The sequence below is a fragment of the Microtus oregoni genome, unplaced genomic scaffold, assembly GCF_018167655.1.
Source record: "Microtus oregoni isolate MIOR12 unplaced genomic scaffold, Mior012 000004F_ref0000308, whole genome shotgun sequence".
Taxonomy (NCBI): domain Eukaryota; kingdom Metazoa; phylum Chordata; class Mammalia; order Rodentia; family Cricetidae; genus Microtus; species Microtus oregoni.
The window spans coordinates 14,364,333-14,390,157 of record NW_024543063.1 but is presented as its reverse complement, the minus strand read 5'-3'; the positions used below and the strand labels follow the sequence as shown (position 1 = coordinate 14,390,157).

At 43.7% G+C, this 25,825-nt stretch overlaps 1 protein-coding gene across 2 annotated transcripts in view; it reads right to left on the bottom strand.

The window, feature by feature from the left end:
• Positions 1-233: 233 nt before the first annotated feature.
• Positions 234-25,825, bottom strand: part of Ttll4 (tubulin tyrosine ligase like 4) — a 46,695-nt gene continuing 21,103 nt past the window's right edge. For both annotated transcript variants that reach the window (XM_041650102.1, XM_041650103.1), the window contains 15 exons: positions 21,704-21,828; positions 21,203-21,313; positions 20,826-20,902; positions 19,746-19,937; positions 19,580-19,662; positions 19,282-19,410; positions 18,859-18,981; positions 18,496-18,594; positions 17,668-17,802; positions 17,006-17,152; positions 8,715-8,817; positions 7,772-7,982; positions 7,560-7,630; positions 6,953-7,038; positions 234-6,565 (listed from right to left, as the gene is read on the bottom strand). In XM_041650102.1, the coding sequence (XP_041506036.1) occupies positions 6,307-6,565; positions 6,953-7,038; positions 7,560-7,630; positions 7,772-7,982; positions 8,715-8,817; positions 17,006-17,152; positions 17,668-17,802; positions 18,496-18,594; positions 18,859-18,981; positions 19,282-19,410; positions 19,580-19,662; positions 19,746-19,937; positions 20,826-20,902; positions 21,203-21,313; positions 21,704-21,828 (1,951 nt within the window). In that variant the 3' untranslated portion in view covers positions 234-6,306. The remainder of the gene's footprint in view (positions 6,566-6,952; positions 7,039-7,559; positions 7,631-7,771; positions 7,983-8,714; positions 8,818-17,005; positions 17,153-17,667; positions 17,803-18,495; positions 18,595-18,858; positions 18,982-19,281; positions 19,411-19,579; positions 19,663-19,745; positions 19,938-20,825; positions 20,903-21,202; positions 21,314-21,703; positions 21,829-25,825) is intronic.

Sequence of the window (25,825 nt, the reverse complement as noted above, 5' to 3'; positions counted from 1 at the left end):
TGCAGATGTGGTAAGTCCTGGCGCTCTCCTAGTGCCAGCGCAGCTCCCACCACGACCCCAGCCTTTTTGTGTCACTGTGTGTTTGTCCTTCATCCCGCACTTACCAGTCAGGTCAACTGGAAATAGCAAGCTTCATTAAATAAAATGTTGATGTTTCACTAAGAGACGAAAACAAGTCATAAAGCCCTTTCAGCAACTCTCTCACGATTGGAAGGATACATAGAATGGTGATAAATCATGTAAATTTTATTTTCTTTATACTTTCTGGTCTGTTTAAATGAATTTTTTTAGAAGAAAAAATTCCTAACACTAAAGTACATGGAGCATGGAGTCTCTGCCAACTTTACTTGTGATGAGATTAATATCTAGAATACAAAAAGAACTTTTTAAATCAAATACCAACATCCCCAGTCAGCCAATCAATGGGCAAATAAACTGAACAGACAGTTCTCAAAAATAATTACAAATAGTTGCATTAACACTTAATTTAAAAAATTACTAATGGCCAATAAATACATAGAAACACTGTTCAACATTCTTAACCATCAGAGAAATACAAATTTAAAAACTATGATGAGACTGCATCTCACCCACTCAGACAGGCTATCCTAAGACAGCAAGTGCCATTGAAAACGTGGGGGAAGAGGAGCATGACACGCTGTGGGGAGGATGTATGAAGTGCAGTCACTATGGAAAGAAGTATGGCGTTTCCTCGGCGAAAGCAGAACTACCTAACTATACTCCTCCTGGGGAGACACCCACAGGAATCCTGAGAATTACAGCGGAGCCAGTCACCGCAGCCAGACTAGCCCATCAGCAGACACACAATGGCATGTTACTCATCCACACAAAATGGACCTGTGTCGGCATCTGCAGGAAAATGGATGGACCAGGAGACCATGATGTTAAACAAAATCAAAGCTGGGTGTGGCAAACACCTGTAATTCTAGTGCTTATTAAGCCAGGAGGATTGCTTCAAACTCAAGGCCAGCCCAGTGGTTAAAAACTGTTGCAGAGAACCCAAGCTGGTCCCGAGTCCCACATCAGGTGGCTCAGAACTGCCTGTAACTCCAGCTCCAAAGGAATCCAACCTCTCGGGCCTCTGAAGGCATCTGCACTTTATGTATAAACACACAAATTAAATAAATGTATTTTTTTCTTAAAAAAAATAAACCCTTTCCACAAACACCACATTCTCACTCAGTGTAGTCTTTATTCAAAGCACACACACAAACACAGCAACTATCAGTGAAGAGGAGAGAGACCAGAAGGGGAACAGAGGGCCATGGGAGATAAATATATATGATGAAAATGCCATAACAAAACCCATCATTTCCTAACACAAATAAACTAGTAATAAAAGGAATGAAGTGTTGCCTTGCTTGACAAAGTGAACGTTGAACTCATGCTAAGTCAGATAAGCCAGATACAAAAGATCACAATTCTATTTATGTAAAACATCCAGAATGGGTGACCTACAACAAGAGGAAGATTGGTGATTACTATGGGCAGGGAGAAAGGGGAGTGAAAGAGGAGCACGGTTTGTTTCAAGTAGAAAAATATTCTAGAACCACGGAAGTGAAAGTTGCCCAGTGTTATGAATACTACTGAAATGTACACTTAAAATGCTAAACTTTAACACATCAGTTTCATTTTATAAAATGCTGTTTACAGATGCACAGGTCTTACATACACAGCTCAGTAAGTTTTAGCAAGCACGCCATCCACAAAACCAAAACCCATGCTGTAGGTAGCATTGTTATCAACCTACAAGGTTCCTTCTTTACCATTGTTATAAAGGTAACCACTGCTGCTTTCGGCACCCATGGCTGAGTTCACCTCCAAATTTCAGTTAACTGTATAGATTATGTCTTCCTATGTCTGGCTTCCCTCAATGCTTTGGGTCACAGGTAGATATACTGTCTTTATAAATTACTTCAGGGATTTAGTTGTGATCAACATCTTATGCTCACACATGTCACATATTCAAGTTGCAATGGCTTTACCCATTCCAGCTGGTCACAGCTCTCCCTTTCAATCTTAGCTACTGTTACTTCCTTGTGACCATGGTTTTAATGTCTATACCTCATGAAATGGGAGTGTGTGTGTGTGTGTGTGTACCCAGCTTTGGGCCAGGGAGTATGGCTCAGCAGTAGAGCACTTGTCTAGCACTGTCTGAGACCTCGGGTTAGCTATGCAGCACTGAAAAATAAGAAAAAATTTTTTTAAAGTAAAGAATATCAGCTTTATTTACTTATGTATATACTCATTTGGTGTCTGCCAACTATATAAAGTGATGACAACCAGAATTAAGACAAAGAATATCCCAATGTAGCGCTTTACAACCCCCAACCCCTCAGTCATAACTAGGCAGTCCCTGCTGTCTATGATGCCCACCTCCGTTTCTAGAATGGAGTCAGGAAGCACATATACGTTCCTGACTTCTTTCACGGATCCCAGTTTTTCCTCTTATGTCTAAACTCTATATATTGAACAGATGTGTTCATCTATTCTTTTCTGACCATATGGGCTGTTCTTTCTAAACAACCAAGCTGGCAATCAATGAACCTGTGCATCCTTGCCAACAATGCAGGCATTTCTACCGATGACTGCATTTCCAGGCAGGGGCATTTCTTCAGTATTTGAGCCTATTAGTGTAAGTTTTACTTGTTTTTATTACCTGGCAGCTGATAGGGCTCTAAACTTTCAAGCTAATTATCTTGGTCAAAGCGAGTTCTCCAGTCCATGTGAGGGTTGGTTCTAGGACCTCCCAGTATCAAAGCATACAGATGTTTCAATCCCTTAGGAAAATGGAGTACCATTTGCCACATTTAACCTGCGCACATCTCTGGTGGACTTCAAGTGTGTCTAGATTATCATACTCAATATAATGCGAATGTTGAACAGTTATGTACTGTTTAGAAGCACCGACTGTCGGACACAGCCACCACAGGCCTGAGAACATTTGCTATGCTGTCACAGCTCTGCCCTGAAACCCCTGGTACTGTTGCTGCAACTCCAAGGACATGGCTTGATGATCATTGATATTTTAGGATTCATTTGAAATCTACAATGTGAGGCATTTTTTCTTTAGATGTCTTACACCCATCCAAGAGATTGATATACCTGGTAACTAAACTGAAATTCAGAAGATAGAGAGACATTTCAAATGTTGACTTTGGTGGTATTCCCAATCTCTGCACATCTGCTAAGGCACAAAATGAGTCTTAGAATGCCACACTGCTGCCGACCCTGCTGTGATCTCTCCATAAGAAACCCACTAAGACCGACCTCCAGACTGTTTGCTGCTCCCACTATCTTAAGCTGACGGAAGGAGGTCCAATGAGTCCACATAGGTCTCCAGGTATTAGAGGAATGTTCAAGGCTAGGCGTTGCTGGAGAGGCTGGATCAAAATCCCAAGTGACAAAATACAGCTCTCTGAAAGTCACTGTTTCCAGGCCCAAAGCAAACTAAAGAAGAGCAGTAATCAGAGGGAGCCTCCAGCACTAAGAAGAAGCCAACAGGGGACGCTCCCTAGCAGCGCTCATCACCTTATTCCAGGTAACAAATTCTGCTGCAGGACATGGAAACCGCTATGTGTGGATTAACCTTCAATCAGCAGTGCTGAGCTGCCGCAGAAACCACTGAATGTTCTTTGGCTATGGTGATGGGAAGTCACTTTCATCCTGAGAATGGACCTGAAGTGACACCATCCCAACACCGTTGCTAGGTCCACGCAGCAATCCTCTGGGTCCTACTTGACTCAGAATCTTCTGTGCTGTTTGTCTTAGACACTAGGTACTCGCTCACTCTTATTATTCTTTGTCAGTCAAGGTGCTTGGGATAACCAAATTACCAATTCACACACATATTCAGGATGCTTAATGTTCCCCTCCCTGGGACACTTGCACGCTGTAAAGATTAAACCGGCCAAGAGATTCCCATGGGAGTGATGATGAAAGCTGTGCTCTGATGAGCACTAGGTGGAGAGCAGTGAGGGTCTCTTCTAGGATATCTCTGTAGCTGTGCCCCTTCCTTCAAGGAAGAGCTTTGCTGGTCTGCCTTTGCTTCCAATGTGCTGAAATTAAAGGCATGAGCCACCATGCCATTTCAAGGGGAGATTTTTACATTTCTTGCACAGAATAATTCTCGGTCCTTTTGTTTGCTTAGATTTTTCACAGCCCTGCAGGGTAGGTCTCACATTCACACTACAATGAAAAAGACTATTTCATTCCTTGACTCAGGAGCATTTGCTTCTGTTCTTCAAGAGGCTGGGTGAGTTCTGAACTTGGGAAAACAACTGATGCATTCTGATAATTCTGATGTTTTCAACTACACTTCCAAATTTAAAACTCTCAAAAACTAGTACTTTTTAAAACTCCCTCAATTCAACTGAATTCTATTGTTAACTAATCAGTGCTAAAATATGCAGTGAAATAATTTACCAAGATTTTACTCTCTTGAGAATGAAAGGTAAGGCGATACATAAACCCCACTTTTTCTCCCACTAGCAAAACAGACCCATAGACCTTCAAATGTAAGAAAGATTCAATACAGTGTGTGGCTGGGCACAACAATGCACAGACTATCCTAGCATTTGTGAGGCAAGCCTGGGTCACAAAGTGAGGCCATTCCTCAGAACACAAAACAGAAACTGCCCGTGTACTGCTGTCTCATCAGGGGGTCCCCAAGTTCCTCCCCCGGTGGACCCCGGTCTGCTGCAATGCTGGTCCTTCTATGCAGTTGTGGGGTTGGACACCGACTGCTAATGGGAACCGAGGAAAGTTCACTTTCAAGGAATAAACTGGTCCAATCAGGCCTCTGCCCAGAGACGTGCATTAGGCACAGTGCTGCTGAGTGGAGGCCTGCTTTCTCTTTGTACGTGTACACCAGAATACTGTAACCAGGAGGACAAGAGGGTGTTGGCTATTGATAACAGACTTTCCAGAACTCTCCCTCCCACTGTGGACTGACTTTGCAGTCTTTATCATTGAACAGAAAGTACTGCCGAGGACTTTGCTAATCTAGCTCTCTTCACAACTGTCAATACACTTTTACCTACTCTGTAACCATGAACCCAGTCAGGTATCTTATCTTTCCAGGTTCCGTGCCAATTGTCTACAGGACTCCAGGACCCATGAAGAAAGAAGTTTCTCTCTTTCCAAAACTCAAAAGAATGAGTATAGCTCAGGGTAAGACTGAGTTGATGGGCTTCCAACCTGGTGTGCAAAGGGCAGACATGAGGCCAATTGGCTTCTTAATGTGCTCTACTGCTAGAAAAACTAGAGACTGTGGGTCCCAGGGAGGAGTGCTAGGCTAAGGAAGACCATAGTTTAGTGGAACTCTTCCCACCTTGGGCTTCCTTGGGCTCTACCTGCCCACAGTGGGCAGAACAGTAGTGCTTCTGGTTCAGAGGCCAGTGTCCTTGGAGAGTTTTATGCACAGTTCACCCAGGCAGTGTTTATTCGGTGCTCAGTGTTTACTGAGTCCAGAAGGGAGGTAGATTTAGCTGAATATTAACTGTCAGAGATGAGAAGTCTGTCCAAAAAAATGATTGTGCTAAAACCTGCCTGCCAAGGCACCAAACCCTGCTCAGAGCAATACTGACTAGAAGACTTGCTGTGTCGAGAAGAAAACAGCTCGTTCCACCCTCCTCTACATAATCACGACTGAAATCATCTAGGCTCCTTCTCTGGAGCCCTGTGAGGGTTGCAGAAGATAGAGGGCTACTGACTGGGTGGAACCTTAACTGGAGATATGTTATGGAGGTCACCCCAAGACCAGAATGCCAGGAAATGGGTGCAGCCTGTCATGGTTTCCCCTGCTTGTCTTTAAAGACTGGGAGTTTCTAGAAATGGCTCTTCAAGACAAAGATGTGTAGGGACCAAAAGACCTAAGGAAATCAAGACCTTCAAGGAATCCCTCTCAATTACAGAACAAGAGACTTCTGTTTAGCACGTTTTCTCCTCGTGAGCAACACTCAAGCCGTACACGAGGGCCTCAAATAAATCACACATGGCTCTCAGAGTAGAAACCAAACCCTGCTTTATAAGGCTGCTTGGCCATCACTGGCATCTCTACTGAGATATGAGGTGCCAGGCAGGAAGTGAGGTGACAGAGGGTGAACCTTCTTCACCTTCTCCCCATTACCACTACCCCTCCAGCCCTCCAGATGCCCATATCTACAATAGAACCACTTCAAAAAATACTCTGATGAGGGGCAAAGTGGAGGGGGGAGAGAGGCTCAGGCTGGTCAGCAGGTCGGTTCCCTTGAGGTAGCTGAGTGCTCCCACTCAGGAGACCAATCATGGGCTCACAGCAGTCAGGAGGGAGTCACTGGCTGACTGGGAAGCAGAGGAAGCAGAAACTCTGGAATTCTGCCCAGAGTACTTGAGTATAGGTAACACCTGGGTAGAGTGGTTGGGCTGTTTGCTGGTGCCCTCATTGCTCTTTGAGGATGAAGTCTTCCTGGATATGCGGGAAAGGCCAGCTTGACTCTTCTTGGGCTTAGATGTTGTCCCATCTTCAGAGGATGACATGTTTCCGTCAGAGCAGCTTTGTTTTCTGAAGGAAAAAACATTGCTGATGATAAGTCTAACATGTAATTTATGCCCCTCAAGTCCAAGGCAAGTACCCACAATGTTATGAATATATTAATAGCCATAAAATACATTTTATTACTGTGGCAGTGAGATCTCAAGTGCAAGGGCCAATTGGAGGAAAGGGTAAGAGGCCAGGACTTCCTACAAGGGTATAGCTGAAAAGTGTGCTTCTGCGGTTGGGTCTCTGTTGAGCATCCCACAAGTCAGGAAGAAAACAGCGCGGCAGTATATTCTGACATCCCTACCAGCCTCTAGGTGGAGAATCCTTTCACTGTCATAGTCTGGGAAAAGAGGAAAGAAACTCTAACGCCCCAATTCAATAGGCTTCCCTTGTTGAAGTAGCACTCACCTTGACTTGATGCGTTCTGATTTGCTGCTGGCACTGGATGCCCCATCACCCTTTGAGGCAGTCATGAGTGATGTTGGCAGAGACCACTAGAAACAAAGACAGCAATGAGGGTCATTTGAGTCCAAGAAGGAATGCTCAAGATCTTAGGGTTGTTTTGTTTTGTTAAAGACAGGGTTTCTCTGTAGCATTTTGGAGCCTGTTCTGGAACTAGCTCTGCAGACCAGGCTGGCCTTGAACTCTGCCTCTGCCTCCCAAGTGCTGGGATTAAAGGCACGTGGCTTGTGCTACCACTGCCTGGCAGATCTTAGGGTTCTTGTTCAGCTCTGTCACTCTGTAAACACAGGGCTCCACCTGCCCTACCCTATACCATGAGCCCATGTGGATAACTCTTGGTTCTCTACCAAAAGAGACAGAAAGTTAAGGCTACAGCTGACTTTTTTGATCCTTCAAAGATAGGCATCCGGTGCATTTTGCAAATAACTACATCCTTAAAAGGATGGGGTCTAAGAGGGAAGAAGGGAGGGGTGGGTACCCACATATCCACAAGCCAACCATAAGGCATTTAGGAGCTTGAGAAGAAGCTACGCCCCTACACTGGTACACTTACCAGTGGAGCTGAGTCAGAGATGATCCCCGTGTGGAAGCCTTTGTAGCACCAAGTCCGGAGCAGATCTACTCCTAGGACAACATGAGCAGAGGTTGGGACTAACAGAGAACAATCAATTGCTTACCTCCTTTCCAAAGGAACCTATTTCTTGGCCTAATGAGATTTAATCTCCTACTAAATATGGCCTCCCATGGGTCAGAAAGGGTTATTACCTTTGATCTTGTTTCCATGGTATTTCTGTTCCCACTGAGTGGTGAGAATGTTGAAATATCGTGGCTGCTCAAAAAAACGAAGATAACGAGAAGAGATTCGAGAAGGAAAAATTCTTTCAAATTGACCACGACGAGAAAACTCATCTTCCATCTCAACCAGAACCCGAACATCATCTGGTGTCAAGATATCCAGCACAGATGCATAGAAGTCCTGTGGCCCAAGGAACAGGAAGAAGGGCAATGTGACAGGTGAGCCAGACACTGAAATAAGCAGCTGGGGTTGGGAACAGAGCTTTAGGGCTCTAGAGCTCCAGGACTCCCACAGAACTCCCACAGCTGCCTGATCTGAGGTGTGCCAGATCTTTGCCTCATCTCTTCCTAAATCCAATGGACTGAGCTCCTGGAGGAAGGCACTCTTGGCTAGGGCCAAGGAACCATTTGGGCTGAGGTGAAAGAGTGTGTTGCTGAGTCAAGGCTAGTGCCTGAGAACTCAGATACGGCAGTCTATGCCTGCCTTTCTCACATCCAGACCCCACATTTACTCTTTTTTTTTTTTTTTTTTTGGTTTTTCGAGACAGGGTTTCTCTGTGGTTTTGGAGCCTGTCCTGGAACTAGCTCTTGTAGACCAGGCTGGTCTCGAACTCACAGAGATCTGCCTGCCTCTGCCTCCCAAGTGCTGGGATTAAAGGTGTGCGCCACCACCGCCCGGCTCCCACATTTACTCTTGCATACGATAAATGTGAGCTAAGATATAACAGCGCTAAGAGCTTGATGACAACCACCCACTTTCCTAGAAACATACAGGTGCCAACAAGTCTCTGTGTATCATAAGATCCTGCTTCTTGGCAAGAGACTCTGATCTAGACAGGAAAGCTGATGTTCCTAGAGCCTTCGATGTTTGACTGAGGGCTGTTGGTAACTGTAGGGAAGATAAATCTCTTACCTGGTCAGGAATCTTCTGGGTCAGGTAATATGCTTTCTTCATCTTCTGTGCAGTAAAATGCTCTGGAGTCATTTGACATTTGTCCCTAGGAGAGCTTGGCAGGCTAAGACAGGTAGACAAAAAGTAACAGGCAGGTCAGCAGCCTCTTGTGCGAGAAAACACAGAGAAAGGATCCAGTGCAAGACTCCTTCATTAGCACAGATGAAGACACATGGAGATGCTTGTCCCTTCAATAGATCACTCTAAAGTATACTCCATTCAAAGAGCTTGTCATCCACAACCAAGTACCACGGCATAACTGAAAGAGGCAGGCACACCATTTTGACAAAAAGAAGTCAGGAGTAAGCCTGACTACAGGATGCTTTAGTTAACACTCACCACAAATCAAGCTCTGCCTTATTGGCTGGGGAACCCTGGGGAAAACACTTTATCTCTGGTAGTTCAGTTTCATTATGACTTTGTTAACTTTTTGAGACAGAGACTAACTCTGGAACTCAGGATGGCCAGGAACTCACCATGTAGTCCAAAGCTAGCCTTGAATTCATGTCGATCCTCCTGCCTCCTTATTTATGGGATTATAGACATGGGCCACTACATGGCCAAGGTCACCTTTCAGATAGTCCTTTTCCTAAAGGGGCTTGAAGAAAGTTCCTAAGTGATAAAAAAGCAGTCAATGCCAGCCTCTAGGCTCGCTCAGTCCCTGCTCACAAGCTCCCTTTCTCACATTCCCATGTAACCCTAGAAACCGCCCCCTCATTTCTCTCGGCTTTCCCTGGGAGAGAACCTTGGCAGCTCAGAGTAAACTTCCCTTCCACCTAGAGTGGTTTTGTTTACTGAGCCCAATTTTCATTTTTCTGGTGCTGAAACCCCAGGAACGGCATAAATGAGCACCATTCCAAGGAACTTGGCTATCCCGAACCAAGATACTGATCTGACTTTCCTAAGGTATGTACAGATCAATTGTTTCTACTGCCTTTTGCCACCCACCATATTTGGCCGCATTTCAAAATCTGTCTTGGTCTCTCTAGTGGGTTAAGTGTCACCCTGGAGCAGCATGCTTTGTTTTACTATTACTACAAAAGCCACACCAGAGTGCCAGGAAGCCCCCCCCCCTCCCCCCCCCCCCCCCCCCCGCCTTGGGCTCACTCACAAGGACAAGGGACACCTCTCCTCTGTGTTTTGAAATATTTCTCTTTGACAAATTTCACATTCTGCTTGGAGACACACCAGATGGATATTCTTGTCACAACGACACTTTATCCACCTCAATTCAGCAAGTGTTCTCTCACCTTCCTCTAGGAACTGCAATTCTGCCTGGGCTCCCACTGCTTGTACTGTTCTATCTCTTCCTTAAGCACTCCTAGGTAGTTCCTTCCTCAGGCAGAGCTCCTCCTGCCGTCAGCACAGCCTGCTTACATACTCCAGTTGCAGAATATTTGTTTACACTGTGACGATGTATCTTTGCCAAGGCACCTCCTGATTGCTAGGCTGGCAGTCCAAAGATAGTTCAACAATAAAACTTGCTACATATGACGCCCAATGTGACCATGTATATACAAGAAAAGCCTGAAAAAGCTTTAAAAAAAAAGTTTGGGAACATGGAATCAAACATGGCCTCCCGGTGACCATGGTATCTTGGGTAGGCTCAGCATACAGAGGCATGGCTCTTCTAAGAGACCTGCTGTGCAGCAGAGCACTTGAGGAGTCAGCCCACTAAGGAAAAATGCTGCCACATCAGCACATTTCCAGAGCTGGGGCAGTAACCAAGGCTCCCACTGACACAAGCTGACATAAGGCCAGGTCCTCCCAGAACTAAGGAGGGCAGAGCCAGGCCACCAGAGCCGCAGGGAGCAGCCTAGCCATTTAAGGTTTGTCTCCCAGTCAGAGAAGGCTGCAGATGCACAGTAAAATGGTCCAGAGGCCATGCTGGTCCACAGGGTGAATTCCAGGACAGCCAGGGCTGTTACACATAAAAATCCTGTCTAAAAACAAAAACAAAAACAAAACAAAAACAAAGAAAAGAAAGAGAAAATGTCTTGGCTTCAAAATGGAAGTTGGGAAATGTGTTGCACTGAAGGAGAGCTTATACATTTGTTTCCACAGGAAACAAAAAAAGTTATGGTTCTATTCAAAATTAATAAAGATCAGATTGATTGGGAGAGACCTGAAAAATCTTTGCTACAGACATGGAAAAAAAAAAAAAAAAAAAAAACAGGGCTGGAGAGATGGCTCAGAGGTTAAGAGCATTGCCTGCTCTTCCAAAGGTCCTGAGTTCAATTCCCAGCAACCACATGGTGGCTCACAACCATCTGTAATGGGGTCTGGTGCCCTCTTCTGGCCTGCTGGCATACACACAGACAGAATATTGTATACATAATAAATAAATAAATAAATAAACAAACAAACAAACAGAACTGCCGGGCGGTGGTGGCACACACCTTTAATCCCAGGCAGAAGGAGGCAGATCTCTGTGAGATCGAGGCCAGCCTGGTCTACAAGAGCTAGTTCCTGGACTGGCTCCAAAGCTACAGAGAAACCCTGTCTCGAAAAACAAAAAATAAAACAAAACCAAAAAAAAAAATTACAGGACAGGCAACATATACATTGAACCCTCTACTATGGGAACAGCTCTGAGACTGGATGAAACATAATAAATCTTGTTGGCTACAGAGTCCTTATGCCAGTTTGGTTATGCAGTCCAAATGGACTTATAAAGTTGACAGGTGCCTTTTACCTCCTCAAACATAGAAAAAAAAATCATCTTAAGCTGACTTGTGCACATTGCATATTCCACTCTTGTATTAATGCAGATAAATGTACCTGTAAAAGTTTGTGTTTTCAGAAAAAAGGGCCAGACACAAAGTACCTAGACAAGTACCTAGGTGATCCAGTCTCTCAGAATGCCTGTTAGAGTTTCCTCAAAATTCTACATCCAGAACAATTTCAAAGATGATAGCTGAGATGGTCTAGCCTCACAGACTACCCAGACAAGACTTACACAGAGAATAAACTAAAAATAATAGAGCTAGTTCTCCCAGGACTTGACCATTATTGCAATTTTCTCAGGGTCCCCTAAAGATGCTGGACGCCCCCCCCCCCCCCGACAACAAAAAGCAGTCTAGAAAACACGACCTCCCATATTCCCAAGAGGTGGGGTGGATGGTTTTTGGTTGTTTGGTGAGTTATAGATGCTTGTCATCATCTGGGGGTGGGGAGTTAGTTGTAAATTATTACTGATCATGGTAAGGGAAGAAACTTAAGCAAGAGAGGTTAGATTCAAGAACTTCTTTCTGAAAAAAAGGGGGTGGGATATAGGAATGCTAGGATATAAAGTAGATTATTGAATCTAAACTAAAAACAACTATTAATCTCAAATATTTTACATTAGTATGGATTTTTATATATTGTTACAAACTTATTTTTCTTAGAAAATACATGTTTCGAGCTGGAGAGATGGCTCAGAGGTTAAGAGCACTGACTGTTCTTCCAGAGGTCCTGAGTTCAGTTCCCAGCAACCACATGGTGGCTCACAACCATCTATAATGAGATCTGGTGCCCTCTTCTGGCCTGCAGGCATACATGCAGACAGAACACTGTGTACATAACAGATAAATATTTATTTAAAAAAAAAGAAACTACATGTTTTTACTTTTGTTTAAGATAATTTTGTATATTGATATACATTTAAGGTTATTTTCATTATGTGTGTGTGTTTCAATTTTTTTAAAAAAGATTATTTTTTATGTATACAGTCTAGGCAATCAGCTGCCTCACTTCTATATTCTGGAAGTTACTTGTTCTGTACTTCCTATTACTCAGGTAATAAATACATCCTTCTAAAGTGTCGGATGGAGTTAAAGATTAGATAGAAACTCACAAAAGAGGCATAAAGTATATGAAGGTTGAGAAACAAAAACTTGTTTAGCTAAGAAAAGGGTTTATTTTGTTGTTTTGTTATTTTGTTTTGTTTTGAAGACTAGGCTTCTCTGTGTAATAGCCCTAGCTGTCCTGGAATCAGCTCTGTAGACCACACTGGCTAAGAAAAGGTTTTAAGGTCTAAAAAGATACTTTTAGGATAGTAATACAAGTCATGATAGCAAATGGTTTAGGTATAAGACTTTGGACTCACTAAGGTAGGATACATAATACAGTACTTTCTCTGAATTTGCCAAATACAAATGGACAGGACATTGTGAATGTAATTCTTACCTGATACTTATCCTTATTGTATAAAGTTAAACCCTTCCCTTTTTATTTAGACAAGACTTGATAACTGTTCTTACTGTATATAATTAACTGTGTTAGAGGTAAACCCTTTCCTTTTTATTTAGACAAAAAGGGGAAAATGTTGTGGAACATTTAAATTATAAAATTTGTTTATAATGTGAAGATGTGTCTTTGCCAAGGTTTAAAAAGGAGCTGAATGGCCAGGTGGTGGTGGCATACACCTTTAATCCCAACACTTGAGAGGTAGTGACCAGCAGATCTGTTTGAGTTTGAGGCCAGCCTGGTTTACAAGAGTTAGTTCTAGGACAGGTCCCAAAGCTACACAGAAACCCTATCTTGAAAAACCAAAAAAAGAGATGAATGTCCAATAGCTCGGCAGGAAGAGGTAAGGTGGACTTCCAGGGCATTAAGAACTCTGGGAAGAAGAAAGGTGGAGTCAGGGAGAGTACACAGGAAGTGAAAGATGGAAGATTTTAAAAATGTGTTAATTTAAGTTATAAGACCTAGTTGAGGCTGGGTAGTGGTGGCGCACGCCTTTAATTCCAGCACTCAGGAGGCAGAGGCAGGTGAATCTCTGTGAGTTCAAGGCCAACCTGGTCTACAAGAGCTAGTTGCAAGACAGGCTCCAAAGCTACAGAGGAACCCTGTCTCGAAAACCAAAAAACAAAACAAGACCTAGTTGAGATAAGCCTAAACTAAAGGACAAGCTTTCATAACTAATAGTAAGTCTTTCTCTGGGTCGTTATTTACAGGTTGGAGGCCCAAAGAACGCTTGCTACACTCCCCTCCTGTGGAATTTCATTTTACACCCACCCCCAGCTCATTCTTGGCCTCAACACAGATCAATGGCCAAAGATTGTACGCTTGCTTTTCATATGGCAACAACTTTTGCTACTGCACAAACAAATGATCTCCAAATCACTTATATCTAAACTTACTCTGCTCTACACTTCCAAGTCTCTTATCTTTAAGGTTTTTCTACTTCCCAGCTAACAATCTTTATTTCTATGATTTCTCTATGTTCTGCTATCAAAAAAATTTCTTAAGACTGCTGTAAACTCTCAAGATTTTTAAGTTTATTGGTCATGGTTAAAAAGAAAACTATAAAAATCTTTATCCAAATTTGGCTTAAAACATAACAAAAGGCTTATAGCTAAAAAAAAAAATATTACTTGCGTAATCTTAATTTCCTACAACTTACTACACATGTAACTTGGATTCAACTCATGTTTAAAAACATGGACCAACAAACGATATTTTAAATAGTAATGCATGTTTGGCAGTCATCTTTACTAAGGTTAAAGAATAGATGCCACATGACTTCACCATTTTAAGATGACTACTAAGGCAGCACCTATAGAACCTCTTAGTCCTACTGAGCCTTTGGTTTATCACTGTGTCTCCTTTTAGACTAAGGAAGCAACATCAACTCTCTAAAATATTTTGGATTAGTATAAATTTTTGTATGATTAGAAATTCCTACAGTTATAAAAGTATACTCAGGTTAACATAACTTAGAAATGTATGTCTAACCACTGATGTCTGCTAACTCTGTTCAAACCCAGACTTCTAAAAAACTTTTAAATAAGAAACAAAATAGGTATGTTTGATAAATAAGGCTTATAAATTCCTACAGTCTGCTCAAGTTCACAGTAATACATGTTTAACCTCTTTGTCTTTGCTAACTTTGTTACGCTTCAAATATTTGGATAAACTGAGTCATACAAGAAACTATGACATTCTATAATGGTGTACTATAAAAGACTAACTTGTAAAGATTATATAATTCATTTAGTGACATTGGCCTGCTGTATATGTTTAAAGCAAGTAACTTAAAACAAGTTTATTTAGGGCTGGAGAGATGGCTCAGAGGTTAAGAGCATTGCCTCTTCTTCCAAAGGTCCTGAGTTCAATTCCCAGCAACCACATGGTGGCTCACAACCATCTGTAATGAGGTCTGGTGCCCTCTTCTGGCCTTCAGGCATACACACAGACAGAATATTGTATACATAATAAATAAATAAATAAATAAATAAAAAACAAGTTTATTTAAATTAGGTATACTTAATAGATGATGGCCCTCAAACTCTTCAGAGATCTGCTGAATATGGCATTTTAAATTTTCAATAAAATAACTTCCCAAGATAGATATAAACACCAGCTACTAGTAGGAACCCTAAGGTATCCAAAAAAGACAGACAGGGCATGACTCCACTTGATCTGTGGCAACACTAATCCACTAATCTCTGGGGACAACTTCTCCATGCCTCACGTGCCACCAGAGGATGGACACTGCTGGGCTGACTGTTCTAATCTGTAGTCATAGTAGCATCAGTCCCTCAAGTTCCGCTACAGAAAAATCTCTCAGACCTGGGTCTGGTAGCCAAAGGCTGATGCTACTCTATGTTGTAGCTGAAGATTTAATGCTGTCCTGTATGGAAGCCAAAAGCAGACCACTGCCCCAAATGAAGCCAATGGAACCTAGGGCAACCTTCTAGGTAGTGGGTAAGTTTCTACCATTTTAACTGATATGTAGGCCATTTGGATTATATTTCCTGCTATAATTTATGCTTCTCAGATCTCTGGGATATTGACTGACTAACTGTATTTTTAACAGCAACGAGTATACCAGCTCCTCCCCTGAGGCTATGCTTCCTTCTCCTCATATGTAGAACTCAGGTCTCAGGTCTGGCTTTCCTAGAGTTACTAGGTTTCCAGCTGAGGAAGAAAGATGACCCTGATCCTAGACTCTGAAAGGAATAAACTCACAGATGCATATAACACAAAATCATTTTTGTATCCCAAGTTTTTACTTGACTCAAAGCCATGAGTCTATCTATAGCTTTCTCTCCAATGTGGATTTCTATACAGATTACGATCAGTGGTAGATAACACTAACATACATTAAACTTTTCTTTTTGTAAACTTAAAAAGTTCTTGTAAGCTTCACGAAGTCCACTTGGATCTACCTCTCATAGGTCAAACAGAGAGAACTGACTCCCTCGTGGCACATGGATAACTCAGGTAACTGCTGAACAGGGCCAAGTATGCCTCCAGACATACACAGTGGGTAAAGTAGGTCAGTCACCAAGAATATCACCATTTTTTTTATTTTTTGTGTTTTACGTTTCACTAAAATACAAACTAATCTCTAGCTTGCATACGATACCCTACCCTGCACCTCTAAGTGCTGGGATCACAGGTGGGAAATAGCTGCTGAAGTCAGCACTCTACCCCCTCGCTCTCTTGGGCTGAATGGCCCTGGATTGATTACTGCTATAGGATCTTCAGTGTCCTTATCTATAAGCTACAATACTAATATGAGCCCTACAGAGTTGAGTAGACACACTGTATTTCCTTAACTACCCCAGGAACTTACTAAATATTAGTTTCCTCTCCTCAAGAATAGTTTCAAAGCTTTGGAGGTATGAAGGAAAATCTCCAAATTGAGGTACTTCATAAAGACGTCTAGAACTAGGCTTTGATGGACAGGGAATCTGGATGAGGGGCATCTTTAGAATGAAGAAACCACATAAGCATAGGAAAGGTCACTACCTAATCCCTGAGGATCTGCCAAGGCACCAGAATCAGGCAGAATAGAAACAAACACCCAGTGGAAAGTCCAAAGTCCTCCCCCCTGACTGCTCTTCAGACTTGAGAGGGAGGGGGAGAGGAGTGGAGGGACGGGGAGAGGAGTGGGGGGAGGGGGGGAGGAGTGGGAGGCTGGGAAGAGGCGGAAATTTTTTTTTCTCAATAAAAAAAAAAAGAAAAAAAAAGAAGAAAAAAAAAAAAAACAAACACCCAGGAAAAGTAGCTGGAACCTCCAATGTCCGAGTAAGGAGGTTAGATTTGATCCTTGGTCCCCATGGAGATTTCTGAATAGAAGTAAAGTATTCAGACTTACTCTCAGAGTACTGATGTGGCAGTGGTGTGTGGGTGGACAGCAGAGGAAGTTTGAGCCATAAAGACCAAGCAAGGAGAGAGGTTCCCAAATACATTCCCTCCCCAAATCACAATGGGCTGCTCATGCTGCCATCCCAACGTAGGGAAGCTGAGAGGCAGACCTTGTGCTAGAGCCGCTGGAGCTGCTGGGGCTGCTGGAACTGGAGAGGATATCCTCCACGTTGGGCAGAACAAAGCCTGCCAGGTTCAGGAGATCTCGGATCATCTGGCCCTTGATGCTGATGTCCAGGGGAGAATTGGAGTGGAGGCTGCAGGGGTAGAATGCAAAACAGGGTCAAAGCAGCATTCCAGAAGGATTCTGGGTCCTACATCCAAATGAGGGCTTCTTAAAATACCCACATGTGTGAGCATCTTCAACAAATATGCTCAGCTGGGAGATGGTGGAGTACACTTTTAATCCCAGAACTGGGGGGAGGCAGAAGCAGGTGGATCTCTGTTTGTTCAAGGCCAGCCTGATCTACCTAGTAAGACCTGTCTCAAACAAACAAAAAACAAACAAGACAAATACCCTCAAAGACAACAAATAACCTCATGCAGCTTGATGAATCTGCCTATGCCCTTGGTTTGCTAGAAAATGATAGCAAATGGTAACCTCTCTCTATTCTTAAAGATCCTAAGTAACAGCAAAGAATCTGCGAGTCAGTAAATACAGACCATGACAAGAAAAAAGTGAAGGAGGGCTTTCCCAGGTCAACAAGACAATGACAGGGTCCTGAGCATGAAAGACGGGCTCTACTCTGAGGAACTAACACCACCACCTTACCTTGGCGAAATGTTGACTTCGAGGACCCAGGGTTTTAGGTTCTCGTCAAGCATGATGTCAAAACCAAAGAGTTCATGACAGCTGTAGGGGCGCCGCACATACAACTTCAGTAGGTTGGTCACGTAGGGCTCTGACCTGCCAGTGGGATATCTAGAATTAGGAGGGCAGAAGCAACTTTCTCTTTTAAAGTGCCTCCTCAGAGTCAGCATGGGAATACATGCATGCAATCCCCATGTAGAAATCAGAGGAAAGTAGAAGCAGGGAAATTAGAAGTTCAAGGCCAACCTTGGCAACCTCAGACCATCTTACGATGGTCATCATCATGAACACCACCCCTCCCCACCCTGAAACAGTGGCTCTTAAGGGATGTGCCTGATCTGGGCCATCACCTTGATGAAGTTTGGTAAAATGAGCAGTATGGTGGTTTTAATGAGAACGGTTTCCATAGGCTCATATTTGAACAGCTGGTTCCCAGTTAGTTAACTGTTAGGGAAGGATTAAGAGGTATAGTCTTGTTGGAGGAGGTGTGTCACTTGTGGTGGGCTTTGAGGTTTCAAAAGTTCAAGTCATCCCAGTTAGTTCTTTCTGCCTTGCGCTAAGCTCCCTGGAATCCTAAATCCCAAATGCTTCTATAAGTTGCCTTGGCCAAGATGTTTATCACAGTAACAAAAGATGACTAAGACAGCAGAATTTAACTCTGCTTCTTCCTATCTCCCATCCTCCAAACTGAAAGAGAAAATGGGCACATCTTAGAGCACAGCAGAGAGGCAAGGAGAAAACATGAGGGTTCATGGCACACCCAACAGCCAAAGCGGCACTGAAACTCACGAGATGATGGTTTTGACAACAACATCCTTTATCTTCTCCCAGATGGCATCACTATTAATTCCCTTCTGGCTCAGATAATTCCACAAAGCTTTTAGTGCCCTGAAGGGGAGAAGGAAGTATTTGGGGTTATGTCCTAGAAATGAGTGACAAGAGAAAAAAATAAGGAGTAAGAAGCTAAAGATACCTTCTTTGTATCTCCCCATTGATATTTTGAAATAAGAAAGAGATACATCTGGATGCAAACAAACCAATTCTGAAGTGACAAGTCACTATACTCCTCAACTACTGCCCCAAACCTCCCAAAGGCAAAGCCCTACCTAGGTTCAGGACAGAGTTTTGATAGAGACACACTGCCCTCAGTACCATTTGTGGCCCTGGCAGGCTGTCTCATCAGCATTGGCCTGGTACTCCGCATTCTTTTTATTGACACTGTAGTTGGTCAGGTGCATGAACTTGTTGCTAAGACTCTTCATGGAAGGGGAATACCTGGAAGTGAGAAGAATGGCAGAGGCAAGATGGCAAGAGCAGATGGAAAATAGGCAGACATTTCCCCAGGAAGAATATAAAGGACAAGTGCACAGATTTGTTCTGCTCCTGAAAATCCCAAGTTCTAGAACAGCACAGCTAATCTACCTGGCAACCTCAGTACCTCATTTCCCACCCTCCCACCTTCCTTACTAATGAAAACCACTGAGATATCTGTGCCTTTTCTGCTCAGAGTCCTCATCCCAACCAAACAAAGAAAATCACCCAGTGTCAGGGGAATGCCTCACGACCAGCACATACTTGCAACTGGCAAAGCGGACGAGTCCATCCGAAAAGAGGTAAATCCGTAGAGGATCATAAGAAGTAACGTAAACATAGATCCGAAGATCAAATTTGCTGCCACTAATGAGGTAGGGCTTGTGTAGATACCTGCAGAGAGGAGAGGCTAACTTTACACCCAGCCAGATCAATGAGCAAGCTGTGGTGAGAACTCTCAGCAGTTGGCTGGGAGGTCACGAGGTAAAACACTATAAGACGATAATTCAGAAACCAAGAAGACAGGAAGGTGGAGAGAGGAATGTGAGCTAGACAGGCTCACCTCTGTACCAGGAGGGGCCTGCGCTTGGGGAGCTGACTCCATTTGTGAATGACCTGAATGCCAATGCCTCGAGCAGATGCTGGCTAGAAGTCAAAGGGGAAGGAAATGAGATCTGCTGTTTTTCCACCTTCATCCCATCATCTACTTCTCCCTTTGCCCCACTCACTGGCTTTACAATCCACTTCTGGCGGCTGCTGCTCTCCCATGCTTTGCGCAGGAGCTTGGCATCCTGGGGCAGGATAAAGGACTGGGGGAAAAAACTGAACTCTTTCTTGCCAAAACGGCTCTGCATGCGAGACAGGTTCCGCCACAGCCGGTCCTTTCTCCCAATCTGGAAGGAGCCTGGAAAGTGGTTTAGCTACAGAAGGGACAAGAGGCAAGCAGAGGGAAAGGGCAGAGGTGAGACCAAGAGAAACAAGATAAGCCCCACCCCATCATTCCAACATTCCCTGCAAAACAAAGTTCAAGTTCCTTTCTAGCTTTTCTTCTGCCATCTAGACACAAACTAGAGTCACCTGGAAGAGTGAACTAATTAAAGAATTGCCTGCACCGGACTAGCCTGTGTGGGCATTTTCTTGACTAACTACTGATGTGAGGCTCACCTTGGGCAGGGCTATCCCTGAGTAAATGGTTCTGGGTTATATGAGAAAGCAAGCTGAGCAAACCATGGAAAACGAGCAATGCTTCTCCAGAGTCTCTACTCAGTTCCTGCCTCAGCTTCCCTCAGTGATGGACTGTAAGCTGTAAGCCAAAGTAACCCTTGCCTCCCCAGACTGCTTTAGGCCAGTGCTTCACCACAGTGACAGAGAGGCAGACTAGAACAGTCATGCTAGTCACCTTGAGTACAATGGGAAAGCTATCACCTATTTTCTCATGACAGCATGGGAGACAAGGAAAGGAAAGCACCAGGCCATGGGGGAGTCTGGGGCAGGAGGACAAAGTGTTCCAACAGAACCGCAGAACCCTCTCTCCATAAATGTAGCTTGCAGAGAAGAAGCAGTTAGCAGTGATAACGGGAAACTCATCAACTAAAAACAGACAAGGCCTCTCAAGACATGGAGTGAAAAGCACCTGGCAGCAACAGGACTGGGGTGGGAGACACTTTGCTGAGACCCCCACTGTGCTCTCTAGAATACGCCTCTGTAACTGTCCTCACCTGAATGCCCTTCCAACACTCCCTCCACTGCCCCAACAACTCTCTCATCCTGGCCTGGTCAGTGGGACAAGCTCCTTGGGAAGGACCCACCTTCTGATGCTCTCTAATGGATCGAAAACCAGGAGACTTCATGTGGTGACCCCAGCAGCCCAGCCAGTCATCATTCCCTGCAGAAGGCAATCAGGAAGTCAGTCTCACTTAACAGCTCAGGCAGACTCTGGGACAGGACAAGGCCTCACCACTGAACTCACAGAGTTACATGGAGCTGCCCTACATGAGGCCAAAACAATGGTCTTCTGCTTCCCAATTCTGAGCACCTGGCTCAGCCCAGAGGACTTTCAGAGCTATCCCCTTCTATGAGGTTGGAAGCACCAAGACAGGGTCCCCATATACAACAGGGGGTCTCTCTAAGGCTCTCCTCCTGTCCAAAACCCATCTGGCAGGGTACGCAGTTCAGAGTAACTCACTCTTACTGATCTTGAAGTGCGACCGTCCAATGGTCTGCTTGACAATGTTAGGAGTCACTGTGCTCATCTTCCACCGGAGCAGCTTCCTCTGTTCCCAGGGAAGTTTCTCCACTGGGGAAAGGCAAGGGCAGAGGGTCACAGTGAGGAGATGAAAAAGATGGCAGTGGTGCCCATTCTTTCCTAGAAGGACAAACCACTACAAATTGCTCCAGATCAGGTTTAGAGAACTGCCCTTTATGGAAAGGGGGCTGTGCAGGAGTGAGGAGCAAAGGAAAGGCTGGAAGCAGACAAAAAACCAAATAGAGGCCATGTGCTAAGCCTGAGATTATGAGACTAAGAAAGGTCAAAGGACAGACAAGTTCACAATAGAACCTACATCCTGTGGAAACTGAGCACAAAAAAAGCCATTCTGGAAGAGCTCTCCCATCTTGTCCCCTCCATCCAGGTTAGCTGGCACCCTCCTATGAGTTCCTCTGGACTGTGTCCCTTGGTTACATTTACCTCTTTCATCCCGAGTTCCAAAATAGATGGTAGGGGACACATTGGGGAAGAGACTGTAGGTGAGGGCTGGTCGCACAACCTTCTCATGATTGGGAAGGGATTTGGACATTAAATCCACACAGCTCCTGTGATGAAAACAAACAGGATGAGAAAGGGACAGCTTTGAGGTGTTAACAGGATTGCATATGATTCTGAAAAGACAAGTGTTTGACAGTCATTCTGCAAGTATGAACTCATACAGTGCTAGAGCTAATCTACCTATAGATTTGTACATCATTAAGAGGCAAAGAGCCCAACACCCTGATAGCACATCTCCAATATCCCGTGATAAACTTCCCCATCATGGTCGGGGAAGACCCACAAAGGGTTTTAGAAGAGAAAGAGAACACTAGGAGAAGACTGCTATACTACAACAAAGAGAGGAGGAGAAAAAGGATGGCAGGGGAACTGAAAAAGAAGATACAGAAATGTTTTTTGTTTCTGTTTTGTGTTTTGGTTTCTTTGAGACAGGGTTGTTCTATGTAACTTTGGCAGTCCTGGAACTTGCTCTGTAGACAAAGCTAGCCTCAAACTGATAAAGATCCACCTGCCTCTGCCTCCCAAGTGCTGGGATTAAAGGTGTGTGCCGCCACCACCCAGCCCATAAATATTTTAAGTGAGAAAAGAGCAAAAGAAAGAAAAACAACAGTGAAAGTTTTGCCCTGCTCTATGCTTCAGTTCATGTGAAAACATAGCTGGCCTGTGTCCTTCTCTACTCTGGACTTTGGTGGCAACACAGGTCTGGATCTCATAGACAGAGGGAGGAGGAGGACCCTGGGCCAATGGGCTAGGTACAACTGAGCCAGCTCAGTAGGCACCAGCCACTCAGGTACAAGCCATTGGCCCAAACAATTTATTTAAATAGCATGAAAGGTGAAGAAAGGTTTTTCTCTTTACATTGAACTGATATGAGCCACAAATATTACTGTAAGGTTAATTTCAGATTGTAAAGAAAAAAAAAAAAAAACAAATATCTCAGTGGTAGAGCCCTTGCCTGAGAAGGCCCTGCGCTTGATTCCTAAAACTGTGACAATACTTTTTAAAAAGTATTTTCAGTGCAACAGAAACAGGTTCTATATGTAAAACAATTCAGTGTTCTCTAACTTAGATTTCTTAAAATTTGTTTTTAAGACAGGAACTTCTATGTAAAGGCAAGGCTGGTCTCAAATTCCCAATTTTCCCACCTCGGCGTCTTAAGTGCTGGTGTTGAACTCTAGCGTCCAAACACCGAGAAGGAGTCGCCCCCAGAAACCATCTCACACACTATAGCCGATGCAAAAGCATGAGGATTTTATTAATTCTGTCATGACAGGGTCCTCCAGCATTCGGGAAGCCGAGGGACCTTGAATAGCGGGTACAGTCTACTTTTAAAGGGGCCACAGAAGCAAGGGGGGTTGTTCTTTGACTATTCTGATTGGCTTATTTGAAAGGACTATTACCAATAATTGACTGGAGAGCTGTTGCCAGATCAGATGAGGTAAGAGGTCATTTTGACCCCATTTCCCAGGGGACTGAATCAAAACATACATATATGGGTAATTGTTCAGGAACTGAGTACCTGCGAGTGTAGCTGTTAGGTCCTTGGTTCCCAGGGGAGGAGGGGAAGCACTATGGCACAGAGGCTGAGAGGATTCAGAATTGTCAAAAATGGCTTTAGGATTGTCTTAAAGTTTTACACTGGCATTGGGCACACATGGTGAAACTGAAGAGAATGAGCTACGACATAAAACAAAGACAAGGCCGGAAGATAAGGCGGGACAGAAAGCATCTACACAACAGCTGGCAAATCCATTTCTGGGCATGTGTGTCCAAGAAATAAAGACTTGTGTGTTGCAGGCTATTCGATCAACGTGGGGACTGTTATTTACTGGAAAAACCTGTTTCTAGATGTTGTGTGGCTCAGCCCTAGCACATACCTTTGATCCAAGTGCCTTCTGCTTGAATATTGTAAACGGGCTTAAATTAAAGTCAATTATAGGTCAAGAAGTGGAGCAAGCAACCAGTTGACAGGAACTGAACACAGGATTATTAAGGAAAAAAGAGACTAAAAGATAGTCAGGAGGACAGATAGAGACACACAGGAAGTAGAGGGGAGGGGCATTCAGTCTGAGTTTTTGAAACAGTGTAGAAGGGGGAGGATTCTGGGACATCAGAGGAGGAGGAATGAGGTCAGCCAGGTGCTTCTCTGCCTGAGTTTGCAGACTTTCACCACAGCATCTGGCTTTAGGGTCTTTATTGGTAAGATCGAACAACTGAGATTTTTAACATTCATGCTCACATAAAATACGAATATGAATCTTTTGGGTAACTTCACTAATAGTTCAAAGTTAGAAACAACCCAAATAGGTGAATGGTGACGCTAATGGCAATTTGTCAGCAGCGTACGGCAGCAACAGTGGCAAGAGCTCAGGTCATTCTATCATCTACAGTGACAAGGTCGGGGCCAGGCAGGGCTGTATGAAACCAGGGGCTGGAGAAATTGCTCAGTGGCTAGGAGCACTTAATTGGTATCCAGTATCTGCAACCAGAACCAGCTTCACTTTTATAAAACCAAGATAGGGTGGGCTTAAAAAGACAAATTATGCAACAGACTGGGAACACATATGCCAGATTTCTGTTCGCTCATAGAAAGATTTAACTTCATTTCTTTTGCTTTCCAGATACCTCTGCCTTCGTCTTGCTGTCTTGATACTTTAGAGTCAATAAAGATGCTGCCGCACCATCATATTTACAGACATGGCAGCTTTGTTCATGCTGACCCAGACACAGAGGTCTTCTCAGCTACCGGTAAAGCAGAGCAGACACACACAAAGTAACCAGTGTCAAAGCATGCTGGCAAGCCTTGATAGACAAGGCTAGATTTTAATTAAAAATGAGAACAGATATTTTTGCACTAAAACCAAAATGCCAATTTTTTGTTCATTGAGTTTATTTTACTTTTCTAATTTTTCACATTTACTATGGTGTGTGTGTGTAATGATTGCCAGTGTCATTCAAGTCAGGGGACACTTGAGGGAGTTGCTTCTCTCTTTCATCATGTGAATTCTGGGTCTTTAACTCAGTCATTAGGTGTAGCAGCAAGTGCTTTTACAAGCTGAGCCACCTTGTTACCCTTAATTTTCCATTCCTTTGCATTTCTAGAACAGAAAAACCTTCAATATCAATAATTCAGGAGGTTTTTTTTATTTTTTTAAACAAATAATGAAGACAAAGGCTAATTCTAAGGCAAGGTTGGAAGGGAAACAAAAGATTATGATGGAGGATGAGATTTATTCTGTTTGTTTTTGTTTTTTTCAAGACAGGGTTTTGCTGTAGTTTTAGAGCCTGGCCTGAACTAGCTCTTGTAGACCAGGCTGGCCTCGAACTCACAAAGATACACCTGCCTCTGCCTCCCAAGTGCTAGGATTAAAGGCGTGCGCCACCACCGCCCAGCTTTATCCTTTATTTTTTGAGCTAGTATTTTGTATAGGCTAGCCTCAAATTTACAGTATTTATCCAGCATCAAATTCTGGAGTACTGAGACTAATGCCATGGCACCTAGAACCAAAAGAGTCTTATTTGGGGCTAGAGAAATGGTTTCAGCTTTGCAATAGATCTGAGTTCAACTCTACCATCCATATCAGGCAACTCATAACTGCTTATAACCTGATCTCCAGGGAATACAACACCTTCATCAGGACTCTAAAGCCACCTGCACTGACTTACACTGAGCAAGTCAGGAGGAAGGAGCCAGGTAAGACATATTCCTCCAAGGCTTCTGTTTAAGTTTGTGCCTTGAGTTCCTGTTTTGACTTCCCTTCATGATGGACTGTGATATGTAATTGTGAACTGACATGACATAAATCCCTTTCTCCCCAAGTGACCTAACTAACAAGTGCCTTTTTGTTTATTTTTAATTTTTATAACTTATTTACTTGTGTGTATGTGCGCGCATGCATGCATGAATGCGCTGAGGGGTGTACACATGCTACAGTGCATATACAGATAACAGAAGACAACTTTTGGGAGAGATTGGTCCTCTTCTCCCAGCATGTGGGTTCCAGGGATAAACTCCAGTTCAGGCTTCGAAGCAAGCACCTTTAC